Source organism: Cnephaeus nilssonii (genome assembly GCF_951640355.1).
Source record: "Cnephaeus nilssonii genome assembly, chromosome: 19".
In the NCBI taxonomy this organism is placed as follows: domain Eukaryota; kingdom Metazoa; phylum Chordata; class Mammalia; order Chiroptera; family Vespertilionidae; genus Cnephaeus; species Cnephaeus nilssonii.
In genome coordinates this window covers 21259101-21272238 of record NC_137090.1, presented here as the reverse complement: position 1 = coordinate 21272238, position 13138 = coordinate 21259101, and the positions used below count along the sequence as shown (strand labels likewise).

Here is a 13138-nt window from a genome sequence, read left to right as displayed (position 1 = left end):
GAGATGGAATCAGAATTCCCAGGCCCTTTTTCTTTATTTGCAGTAATATCAAACATCCATTTACAACGTTTCTGGTCTCTCACCAGCTGGAATTAACTAGGCATGTCTCTGGGATCATGTAGTTGCTTGCATCCACTTCTGATCTAAGAAAGGAACAAACACACACGGAACACAAGGCCAGCAAGCAGGACCCTCAGGGGCGCCACGCCTGAGCACACGGTGAGGAAAGCAGAGTTGCTCTTTATTCGAGAGAGCGAACCAACTGTCACCCTTAAGTCAGACCTTCAGCCTAAGACACCACGTTTTTCTAATCCCCAACCCTGAAATAAACTGACCAACAAAGCCCAAAGGTTTAGTACAAGTGGCACCACTCATATTTGCTTTCCTCTTTAGACAAACACAAAGGAAAATGCAGGAAACAGATGAAACACAACCAGAAGCCGACTTAGAAACTTACACTAACCCTAAAGAACCTAAAAATTATGATTTTAATGTGAATCTGTTTAAAGCCTTTGGGCACTGCTCTTTAAGTAAGGTAAACAGTCACACTGCTAGGAAGTCCCTGGATGGAAAAAAATGATCAATAACCTTTTCAAAACCCACCAGGCAGGCTGCTTATGCTTTATTTACTTAGCTGTGGCCACGGAGACTATCCCAATTTCCCCATAAAGTCCTTCTGACTATGCAATATCATGGCATAAAAGACTCCAAGTGCCACTAAACATAAGGACAGAGGTTTTTGTTTTTTATCATTAACCATGATTTTGGGTAATGTTTGAATGGGTACATTTGATATGGATGGTCAGATGAAAGATACCAAAATGTCAGACAGCCCATCGACTGCTGTTGCCATGAGATTCAACAGTCAACATCAGTCTGATAAGCTACCCGACAAGGTGGTACGGCCATGGAGATGTCACGACGGGTGGCACAACAAGCAGACAGTCAGGCAGGATTTGATCAAACAAACCAGGCATTTCTGGCCTGTTGAGATTTAAACCCAATTCTATTCTCAACACAATGTCAGTACCAATTTTCCTAAAGGAAGAAAGTGAAATTGTTTATTTCCCTCTCAAGCAAAACAAAATGATCAAGTTCAACTTGAAACATCCCGAAGGAAAAACACATAAGAACAAAACTGAAAAGGACAATAAAATTAAGATACATATAAAAGAAAATTTCTGTTAAAACTGAGTACATGCTGAGCTAAAATTAACACACGAGAAAAGTGTAGTTTTTTTTTAATGAGTTATTTCTCTCTCCCGTGTTCTTTGACTTGCATACTACCATCTCTACCGCTTTCACAATCCAAGAAATACCCTCATGACACCCATCCTCACGGCACCATCTCGCCGGGGTACAGCTGGCTGTCCAATTCCAGCAACAAAAATCGGTGCTGTCTCTTTTCATGCAAATAAACAAAAGGCTTAAGAAATTACAGTTGTAGGTGGATTTGGCAAGGCTGCTGTTCAGCTGGTAGAAGCTACTAGGAAGTAAAAAATCAAAACGCTCAAGAAAACAAACACAATTTTGGAATGATCAAAGAGGTCTTTATAAAGATTTTTCATGACTTCATTCTAAATATACAGAATAAAAAATGGTGTCAGCTCATTCGTGAGACACCAGCCAGATTTTCCTTATACTGTCTCAAAATTTTAAAGATCAATTTCCCAACAGGGTGTGCAACGCATCATAAAATGGCTTTTTTTTTTTTTTGGTAGGTGGGAGAGGAAAGGCTGGGCAGGATGGCATATTAAATTGTACCATGATAGACATGCAAGACTGTTATCCCATCTAATACTTATATACATTTTGATGATTTAGAAAAACAAAGCAGTCATTTGTGACAAGCTTAAAAAGCCTGACATAGTTAACATACTTAGGAACTTTTTTTTATGGTGTCTGGAATTCTTTAATTGTACTATGTGGGCCTTTTGAAAGTAACCAATAGAAGGCCAGTTTCTGTTAAGTTTGCTGCTGAACATCCCATTCCACCCTCAAAAAATACAACTTGAATTGAATTGAGGGTGGACACCTTACCTTAACACACAAAGGAAAAGTATGTCAGTGCAAAATATGGACTAAACTGTTTTCAGGGGGGAAAAAAAGTTAAATCGAAACAGGATGGAAAAGGGAAGTTTTTTTCCTGGTTTGGAGTCCTCCCAATTAAGGCAGAACCCATCCATTCTAGTTCCTGCTGTTAAAAACTTTTCCTGCTTATTTAGTTTTCTCCTCTGATTTTATCCGCTGCTGGATTCTTTTGGCATAACTTTGTGCCATGGAGTTAATGATGGACAGGATGAAGTAACACACCATTGCAATCACCAACTTCTCGAACATCCAGGACAACCAGTTTTCTCCCTGCAGGAAGAAATGCAGAATAAGCCACAAGAAACACTTCATCATTGCAGTAGTAAAACAGGGGTCATCTACAATGTTTTAGGAAAAGTAATGAGACCGTGGGAGCCTATAACCTAGAAATGCTAAACAATTAAAGATGAAAAGTCTCATGTCTCTAGCTACCCTGAAATAAGACATTTGGGCCCTTTTACCCCCAGTTATTAAGATTTCACTCTGTTGGCTATTAAGTCCATGTTGAAGCAAATGGTTCAGAATGGGGCGGCCGTGAGGCCATCCCTTATCTCTTTCTACCTAAGAATAAAGTCTGCAGACACTGTACAGGGCAGTGTCAAAAGAGTTATATATTCTTGTTCCAGGATTGGGAGCAGCTTTTAAAACATAAATGTTATCTATTTCTGAAATCATGTTTGGTCAATTGAGGGCAGCACAGGGCCGCATCGAGTACTAGGCCACCCAAACCAACCAACCAAACAGCCCAAACAACCCGCTATGCTTCCTTCAAGCCTCCCATCGCAGGCTGCTGCTCACTCATCTTCTAGTCGTTTCCCTTTGTCACAGAACTACTCACAGAAAAGGCTTAGTTTAAATTAAAGTTTTTATGTTCAGCTATAGCAAGAGCCTTGGTTTATTAGAAAATGATTATTTTCCCACCTCTGAAAAGAAAAATAGTGCAAAAATGAAGGGAGATGTTCCAGTGACCTCAGTTTTGTTAAGCTATAAATGTCAACTTTTAAATCCATTCAGAAAGTATACTTGCTAATAAATAATTTGAGATCAAGGCAGTAACTCCATCTACATAACAGATCTATTATTTTCCATTAGCCCTACCCTTGACTTTGGGAGATGTACAAAACAGAAGTTACATGTTCTGATTGAGACACATTTCCCAGTAGAGTCCATGGAGCCTCCACGCCTGTGAGGGAAGACTTGCAAACGAGCCTCACCCTATTTGTGCCTAAGCAGTGAGCCCGGGAGTGTGATTCCAGCCCGACACGGAGGGAGGAGGGGGGGGGGGTCTCACCTGTGGTGTGCCCATTTCACTCCTGTGGTGAAGCTTCTGCCGCTGGGCCTCCAGGTATTCCTGGAATGGCTTCTGCAGAGATGGACCTATGCCGGGGACAGCACTGGAGGCGGGGACAATACCCCAAGGAAAAAGGTACATTTGGGAAGAAAAGAAGGAAAAATGTTAAGGAAAAATCCACTTACCGCCTGGATTCAAAAAGCAGGGATTGGTAGAAAGAAAAAAAAAGTAAAACTATCAGCAGAGCTGGTGAAGTCTTGAGAACTCTAACAACCCCATAAAGGAGAAAAATCTCTCCCACCAACAAGGCTGGGAGAGAGCAGGAGCTCAGCTCCTTGCTTCTCACAGAAGAGTTCATCCTCAGAGTGAGGCCGGCTCAGCTGTGGCTGCTCACTGGTGTGGCACAAAGAATAAAATGAATGACTTCTGAGAAGTCCCACATTTATCACCACCAGTTCCTGTAAGAACTGGTTTGAACCGATTAATAAGGAAATGACTTATGCTTGTGTCATCCCTAGTTGAAAAAGAAACTGCCCGCCCTCTCTCTGACTTGTCCCATCTTCTCGAGGGGGCGGTGCTTTCCCAATCTAAGTCCTTATTAGGACAATCTGTGCGTCATCCCTTCCCAAAAAGAACGCGTTAGCAAATGGGGGGCACCTCCCACTAGCCAGAAGTCAGTGATTAACAAAGGAACAAAGAAGGAACTAGGAACCTGGAGTCACTTCATGGTGTGTGGGAGAAGGCTTGCACCGACACTGCGGCACATCACTACACAACTTGTTCTCAGATGATTGGGACAGCGACCTCTGATAAGTTTATGAGCTCGGAGCTCCCTCTCACCCAGAATAAGGGGAGGCAGTGCAGTTAAACCGGTTTGGTGACTGGAACTACCGGACTCCCGTTTTAGAAATGCTTGCAGGCGGGTTTTAAAATGGTAACTTGGGGCAACTTAGAAAACCAAACATCTCTGTTTTCTGCCCCCTTGATTTTCCCATCAGCCTAATAGGCTAAAAGGTAAACGAACCCAATCTCTTTCCCGGGCCAGCAAAAGGTATTTCAACATGTGCCTAATGCGCTCCCTTTTCAGCAACTATTAGATTAACTTCACCTAATTTCTAGAACAATTCAGTTGCTGCTTTCTGTAATAAAAAGCAGAGGAATAAAGGAAGAGAAATTTTTTGCTGTTATATTTACCGGAAGCTAACAAATATATAACTCCTGGCTGACACTTTCCTTTAATCCTTTTAATTATAAACCACCAAACACTTAATGAAGTCCTTATTTGTGTCCAACACTGTAATTGGTGCTATGGGGTAGGGGGTGGGGGCAGGGGGAGAAGTAGTCCATGCCCACAAGAGACTTAAAATCATTATGGGGATTCAACACACACACACACACACACACACACACACACACACACACACACACTGATTTGGGAACAAAAGAATTTACAAATCAATACTTAATTTTTTTGGGTACAGAGACATATTCCAAAGGAACTGGAAGGAGAGCGATTGGTGTGGGGGTGAAGCTGTCCTTTGCAAATACTGAAGGAGGGTAAATAAACCCTGAAAGGACATATGCAGTAGAGGCTCCGGCTGCACTGATTAGACCAGGAGACCCACACTGAGGTGGAGAAGGGCGAAGTCTCCTAACCTACAGTCCCAGTCTCTCTCTCACTGACTTTTTAAAAGCTGAATTTATTGGGGTGACACTAGTTATTAAAATTACATAGGTTTAAGGGATATGATTCTATACTACAGCATCTGTATATTGTATCATGTGTCCACTCTCATTGACTTTCAAGCGGCCTTGCACTAGAGGGATAAACCAGAAGAGCTGAGTCTGAGCTATGTTCCTGTTTATTACTGCTGATTCTGACTAGAACGGGGCAACAGCAGTACTACAAACTTTCTCTTTAAAAGAGAGATTTTCCTTGGGTAATTCTTTATATAATGCATAAGGGAATGCAAATACCTCACTATTTACACTTGAAACAAACCACATGAATATAAAAGAGAACAATTCTAGTGAAATACACAAAGACTGGCTTTGAGGACTGCAGATTTACAAGACATTTCCTTCAGAAATCGAATCATTCACACTTAATACCTATGTCATTATTTTAAATTCCCAAGGATAGCATAGTCAAGTTATTAATTTTTTAAAATGCGAAAAAAAACTCTTTCATTTAGAAAGGCTGAAATGATTGTATGCTAATTTATTAAACAGCTAGGGTGTATAAGAAATGGCTTGAAAATTCCCTTTTTGATGTCCTCCAGGTGCTGGATTCCATTACATGTGTCTTTTTTACAAAATTATTTTTAATATACCCTTATTGATCTTAGAGAGAGAGAGAGAGAGACAGGGGAGAGAGACAGAGAGATAGAAACATCAGTTGCCTCCTACCTCCCCACCTCTACCCCCCACTGGGCATGTGCCCTGACCAGGAATTGAACCTATGACCTCTTGGTTCACGGACACTCAATCACTGAGCCACACCGGCTGGGCCATTACATGTGCCTTGGCCTTTCTTCAGACCTCTACCTTCAGAATGGAAGTGAGCACAAATATGGTTTACAATTTGCCTCAAATCATACTTGGGCTCCAGGGTCAAGTAATTATTTACAGAGAAAATTAAGAACCAAGACCCAAATGCTATTTGTTTTTGTTGCTGAGGAAAATGAGGGGGGGCCTGGCAATCATTCTAGACCCCCTTCAAAAGAATTTGAAAAGATAAATGATTTGCCATTGGAAATCCACTTTAGCTGATAGAGAATGTATGTCTTTATATATTTACATGATAGGCAACTTTCAAAGAATTATCTTGGGGGAAAAAGGAATTATCTTGGGCTGATGCTGAGATTAATTTTTCAAGCTGCTATGGTATTACAATGCTTTGGAGAGTTTTTGGTGGTGGGGTGGGAGCTGCAGTTTCTCATAAGAGACTAGGAAAATAGTTGAAAATAGAGAAATTAAAAGTTTTCATTGCAACATATTAATCAACATTATCATGAACAGATACCACATGATCTGAATAAACCTAAAAAAAGTTAACATATTTTGGTTTTAAGTGTTATATAAACAATTATCAGATTCCTCTTAATTCATTTTACATATTAATCAAAATTTTAGTTTTATTTTCATTTCTCTATCTCTACAAACCATGGCGTAGAGCAGGTGCCTAAGCTTATACAAAGCACTCTTCTACTAGAGTTTTTTTTAACACTACAACTATTTTAGTAATGGACTAGATAAAAATTGAAACCACAGCTGTCACTATTAACATGCATTTAAGACAAATAATAATGCCAGCCTACAGCTTCATCTTTCCAGTTATAGTCAAGCAGCAGACAAAAGTGAGAGTCCATTCTGACATTTAAGGTTAAAGGTTGATTTAAGGCAAATATGAGGGGTGGGGCGGCAGCTGGAGGAGTAACCTGCACCACAGTGGGGTGGTTTTTTGTAGTTGGCTTAGGAAATGGCTTAAATGCCACCCTCTGAAAGCCGTTAAACTCAGAGACCCTGTGCACCTGGCTGGGAACGCTCATCTCAGCCCACAGTGAGTGGGGAAGTCCTTTGTGTACTGAGTAAATTCAAAGTTCTTACAGTTTTGTGATTCAGAAGAATATATAATAGAAGGAGAGCCAACACACAGACCTATTTTAGTCAACTGTTGGACTAAAAATATGCTTCACTTAGCCTTATAAATAGCCAATTTCTCTCTGTGAGGAAGCTGTAAATAAAGGAAAAAGAAAAGAAACACAGAAATTGATCTCATCTGCTTATCCTTGCTATAGACCTTCAACATGGAGGGTAGAAAAGCTTTGTGATAGTAATATCTTGGAAATTTATATTCCAGGCACACACATTTTTCAGATAATATAACTCATTAAAAACCAAATTGCCAACAAATTAATCTGATGGCAGATTTTGAACTTTTGTTATGGATTTTAATAAAGGAAAAGTAAAAACACACACACACACACACACACACACACACACACAAAAAAAAAAAACACGAATAAAATGCAAACAAAAGCCCAGGAAAAAAGTAAAGGAAAAAACCACAGAAGTCCAACCCACCCAGAGCTCAGAAGTGGCTTCGTGGGAACAGTATTTTGCTGTGCTTTACATACCTAAGGATGTGTTAAAACAGAAACAAGACAAACTTCTTCACAAAATTCTGTCAAGGGCCCTGACTGAATATGCAAACAAAAGCTATTATTTTTGCAGTTTTTAATACATATATGACTCTGCTTCTGGAAATCACTTTTCCGATAAGAAATCTTTTTTTTAAATATATATTTTTATTGATTTCAGAGAGGAAGGGAGAGGGAGAGAGATAGAAACATCAATGATGACAGAGAATCATTGATCAGCTGCCTCCTGCACGTGCCACACTAGGGATCAAGCCCAAAATCTGGCATGTGCCCTGACTGGGAATTGAACCATGACCTCCCAGTTCATAGGTTGACGCTCAACCACTGAACCACACCAGCTGGGCAGAAATCTGTATTTTTAATTCTCCCCATATTGGTCCATTAGGAAGGTCTGCATTATTCTCTGTACCCACAAAACTCAGAAAACCTTCCAGAGGAAGATCACCATCGGCAGAGGCTGCATGGAGAGTGGGTGGTGTGATTACTCTAGTTTTTCCACAAAGCTTAAATTTTCATTTGTTGGTTAGTCCTAAGCACACACCCATTCCAAAAATTCATTCCTCCTGTTTTCAAGAGACTCCTTTCAAATTGTGTAACTCTCAAACTGGTTCACCAGATATACTAGTAAGCAACACACCATGTGATTTACTTTGAATCTCTTTTTCATCGTAGAGATAGCGATCAAATTGGAACTTGCTATTGGAAGACCTGAAATTTTCCTGTCCCTGATTCTGATTCTGTTTGGATTTTTCCAGCCAGGTGTGTATTTTGTTACTATGTGTCATCATAAAACTGGGCACAGTGCTTAATAACATAGAAATAACATGATCTTAAAAAAATTAATTTGTCTTATGGTTTAGCTCTATTTACACAGGGCCTATATAAAAGTTAAGCAGTTGAAATGCCTAAGAGAATTAAATGGGAATTAATAAAGTAAATTTTTATTTAATACAGGCTTTGTTCCTTTCTTAACCACTTTTTTGAAGATTTTAGCATTAATGTGATCATGTACGTTTCACTGGCTTTCCAGAAAACATACTGTCTGATATGGGTTCCTAGTAAGGTTGTAGGGTAATGAGCCTTTATCTTTCTTAGAAGAAAGTATGGGCACAATGGTTTTTTACCTTTGGTTCACTGTGAAGTACTTTGAGGCTAATTTATGTAACATACCTCTGATGATGAATCATATTGTCTAGACTAGAGCAGCGATTTTCAACCGGTGTGCTGCAAGAATTTTTAAAACATGCAGTACATGACTAGTCAAGTCAGGGGCACTGACCTCTTTTAAACCCTTAGATTGTCAAATAAAAAAATGACAACAACCAACACAACAATAGCTGTCCAGTGTGAATGAGTCAAAATTATATCAATTTTTTGGTTGTCATTAATCCTCACTGGAGGACATTTTCCCACTGATATTTAGAGAGAGACGAGAGGAAGGGAGGGAGGGAGGGAGGGAGGGAGGGAGGGAGAGAGGGAGGGAGGGAGAGAGGGAGGGGGGGATAGAGAGAGAGAGAGAGAGAGAGAGAGAGAGAGAGAGAGAGAGAGATGAGAGAGGCACATGGACTGGTTGCCTCCCATGTGTGCCCCGACCGAATGGGCTGGGGATTGAGCCTGCAACTGAAGTATGTGCCCTTGACGGGAATTGAACCTGGGACCCTTCAGTCCAACGGTCAATGCTCCAACCACTGAAAAAAAAATATTTTTTGGTGTGCTGCAGAATTTTAGTAATTAGTTTAAGTGTGCCATGAGATGAAAAAAGGTTGAAAATCGATGGACTCAGGTGTGATTAAACCTTTGAAAACTTAAAAATATGAGAAAAATGCTTTTAGAATAAGATTCAAGGCAGGAATAATATAAAAAAAAAGGAAGGAGAGGATTTAATCAATTCTCCTGCTGCTATAATTCAGAAAGCATAACAGAGATCTTTTAAAATAGACTACCAATGATGATTGGTACTTTTTAAAAATATATATATTTTATTGATTTTTTACAGAGAGGAAAGGAGAGGGATAGTTAGAAACATCGATGAGAGAGAAACATCGATCAGCTGCCTCCTGCACACTCCCTACTGGGTATGTGCCCGCAAGCAAGGTACATGCCCTTGATGAGAATCAAACCTGGGACCCTTGAGTCCACAGGCCAACACTCTATCCACTGAGCCAAACTGGTTAGGGCGATGATTGGTACTTTTTGATAGTGGCTTTTAATGGCAAAGAAGCCTAGATCAATGGTCTAAAAACGTTTTTGATGTATGTATATAATATTTATATAAACAGTAAAGTGCACAAAGACAAATTTAAAATATACAATAAAGTTGAAAAATTTTAAATTATTACTTTATTTTTAAAAAATTTATTGAATTTATTGGGGTGACATTGGTTAATAAAATTATATAGGTTTCAGGTGTACAATTCTATAATGCATCATCTCTATATATTTTTTGTTGTTTTGTTTTTAAAAATATATATTTTTATTGATTTCAGAGAGGAAGGGAGAGATAGAAACGTCGATGAGAGAGAATCATTGATCAGCTGCCTCCTGCATGCCCTCTACTGGGGAATGAGCCCTCAACCTGGGCATATGCCCTAACTGGGAATAGAACTGTGACCTCCTGGTTCATAGATTGATGCTCAACCATTGAACCATACCGGCCGGGCTATATGTTGCTTTGTGTTCACCACCCCCAGTCAAATCTCCTTCCATCACCATTTTCTTCCCCTCCACCCTCTTCTATAAATTATTACTTTATTATTTTTAAGTAATAAAGGAAGAGAGAATGGGGAGAGAGAGAAACATGGATGTGAAAGAGAAACATTGGTTGTACTTGCTCTGACCGAGAATCGAACCGGGGATCTTTTGGTACATTGGAAGATGCTCCAACTAACTGAGACACACCAGCCAGGGCTAAAAATTACTTTAAATGTGTTGCTAATTATGATGGCTTTCATGCTATCATTAGTAACTATTCAAGGCATATTATACACTTGTCCTTCATTAAGATTGTTTTGGCTGATTTCTATAGACATATACTAGGAGTAGGTGAAATATCAATGCTGCAACTTTTTTGCTGTCTCTTGTGAGTTCATTATTAGTATTATCTTCCTTCTACTGTTTATTAATAGGAAACTCTTTAATCCATTGCCTATTTGTGAGGGTTAGTTTAGTTAAGACTAGGAATTACAAGCTATAAATCTGATTAATGGAGATAGAAAAAACATAATAAATTGCAACATGCTTATTGTAAGCCCCCTTTGTATTGTGGACTTCTTACTCTTCCATATACATATAAATTTTATACATATGTGCTACCATAACAATGTTATATATGTTACAAAAATACACACGAAGAAAATAACAAAGATCAAAATAAATATAAATGGAAGTACTAAAATTACCATAAAGCTAAACTGTAATGGGTACAAATATTACACTTTGCTCCCAAAAGGTAAAAAATATATTTTAAGGCTTAATTAGAAGACCAACTCAATGCAGGATTGTTAGGTAACATATTATGGAAATAAAAGATATATTTCTACAAAGATGTGAACTATCTGTCTCTTTTTCACTCATTCTTCTAATAGGCCACTATGAAGAGGGCCTTTAAGAATCTGGAAAGTGCCCTAACTGGTTTGGCGGGTAGAGCGTCAGCCTTCGGACTGAAGGGTCCCGGGTTCGATTCTGTTCAAGGGCATATGCCTGGATTGCAGGCTCACTCCTCAGTCGATGATTCTCTCTCATCATTGATGTTTCTATCTCTCTCCCTCTCTGAAAAAAAAAAAAAAGAATCTGGAAAGCCAAACCTCAAATGACTGTGCCCATAGTTAAAACCTATTTTTTCAAAGGAATATCAGGATCTTTAGAATTTTCTTGATTGAGGATTATTATAGTCTATCAAAACATCAAATTTACACTCTGACTCCAGAGAAATCTATCAATTGAGATTTGGCTCAGGAGCACAGAAGGAGAGCCCTAAATAAAAAAGCCAACAGATGACTCTTCTCCTAAAGAGACTAAATGGTACAATTATGGTGCCTCTAGGATATACTTTCAGGGATGAAATAAAAAGCCCCTTCTCTTCCCACCCCCACTACATCTTTTGTATAAAAGAGGCAATGACAGTTTGGCAGAACTTCAGCAACATGATGGACTAGAAATTTTCTTTCTTGATAACAGTCTTATAAATAATTCTGTTTTCAGAAATGTACACATTTTAGTCAAACACTACAGGGTTAAATTTTTCTCCCCACCCTCTTCGGCAGTGATCTAAACAGGCTTAACGGTTAGTATTTTAATGAGTTGTCATTTCCTGTCTGATAAAGATTCTCAGAGTATTTAACCACCAGTTTCCCGGGGGCCCAACCAATACTAGAGTTCTATTCATGGTGACTCAGAATGGATCTCAGACTCCTGGCCTGGTTCAACAATGATATATTGCCCTGAAAATGAAACTTTCCTCCTAAGGTAGAATGCTCTGGAGAGAGGGGATGGGGAATTTATGATGCAATCTGAAGAAGCCAAAGGCCATCAGGCTGATTTCCATGAATGATTATAGCCTTTTAATCCTCAGAGATTAGAGAAAGAAAATAGGAAAAAAAGAGAAACAAACTGATATCTAATAAACCCAGGATTATGACAAGTAAATGAACTGGTGCTACCTGAAAATCAACTTATATTTAACCTAGTAAAAATGGGATCCAATACTCCTTTGTGACTTGAATGAGTTATTAATTTTCCCATTTAATTGAATGGGGAATTTCAATTTTTGAGGCTGATAACAAAAATTGGTAACTGGTGTATTCTACTTGCATTTGGATCTGAAATGAAGTAGCCTGCCCAAACCAAGTTCCTTTACATCTCAGGATCTTGCCTCAATAAAATAAATTCAGAATAAAACTTATGCAACAAATAACCTATGGCTTTCTCATCTATAAGTCTGGGTTGATAGCCTCCAGCACCATTTAAAATACGTTGTGATTCAACTTCAGGATTTGGAATTAAAACGTCTTGAATTTCATTCACATCTGTGTCCCTTTCAAATGATTAAAACCTCTTTTGTACTCAAGTTAGTCCATTGTGTGCTAAAGTAGTATTATAAACACATGACACCTTCCCTTTCTTAGTGCCTGTGCAGAAGGAAGACCACTGCTTTACATAGAAACATCAGGTGTATTGTTGCTACTGCCTTACAACATATTCCCATTACAGGCATCTTTCAAAAAAGGATTTGTAATTGTCCTTGCTTTTGAACATTTGGAATTGTTTTCTGTAAGAGTCAGAATGAGGGGAAGACCTCCTAATAATTAGCAGCTACTCTGTGAAATATGCTATCATTAAAGGGAAGCTTTTGGAAACAAAACCTCATTTCAGAATTTAGACTTGAGCAGGAGACAAGCAGACATTTATGTTAATGAATGAGGCCAGAGCTAAAGGAGTGGTCTAGAAGAATCAAGTAAAAGTGATTGGCTGTCAAAACAAAATGTGTTAAAATATCAGACAAAATAAACGTTAAAACAAAGGCTATAACAAGAGACAAAGAAAGATCCAGCAATTCTACTACTGGGTACTTTTCTGAAGAAAATGAAACACGAAT

At 38.9% G+C, this 13138-nt stretch overlaps 1 protein-coding gene across 1 annotated transcript in view; it reads right to left on the bottom strand.

Annotated features, from left to right (window-relative positions):
* Nucleotides 1-13138, bottom strand: part of VMP1 (vacuole membrane protein 1) — a 108391-nt gene continuing 95253 nt past the window's right edge. The window contains exons 11-12 of the mRNA XM_079798428.1: nucleotides 3383-3485; nucleotides 1-2361 (exon numbers count right to left, since the gene is read on the bottom strand). Of these exons, the coding sequence (XP_079654554.1) occupies nucleotides 2218-2361; nucleotides 3383-3485 (247 nt within the window). The 3' untranslated portion in view covers nucleotides 1-2217. The remainder of the gene's footprint in view (nucleotides 2362-3382; nucleotides 3486-13138) is intronic.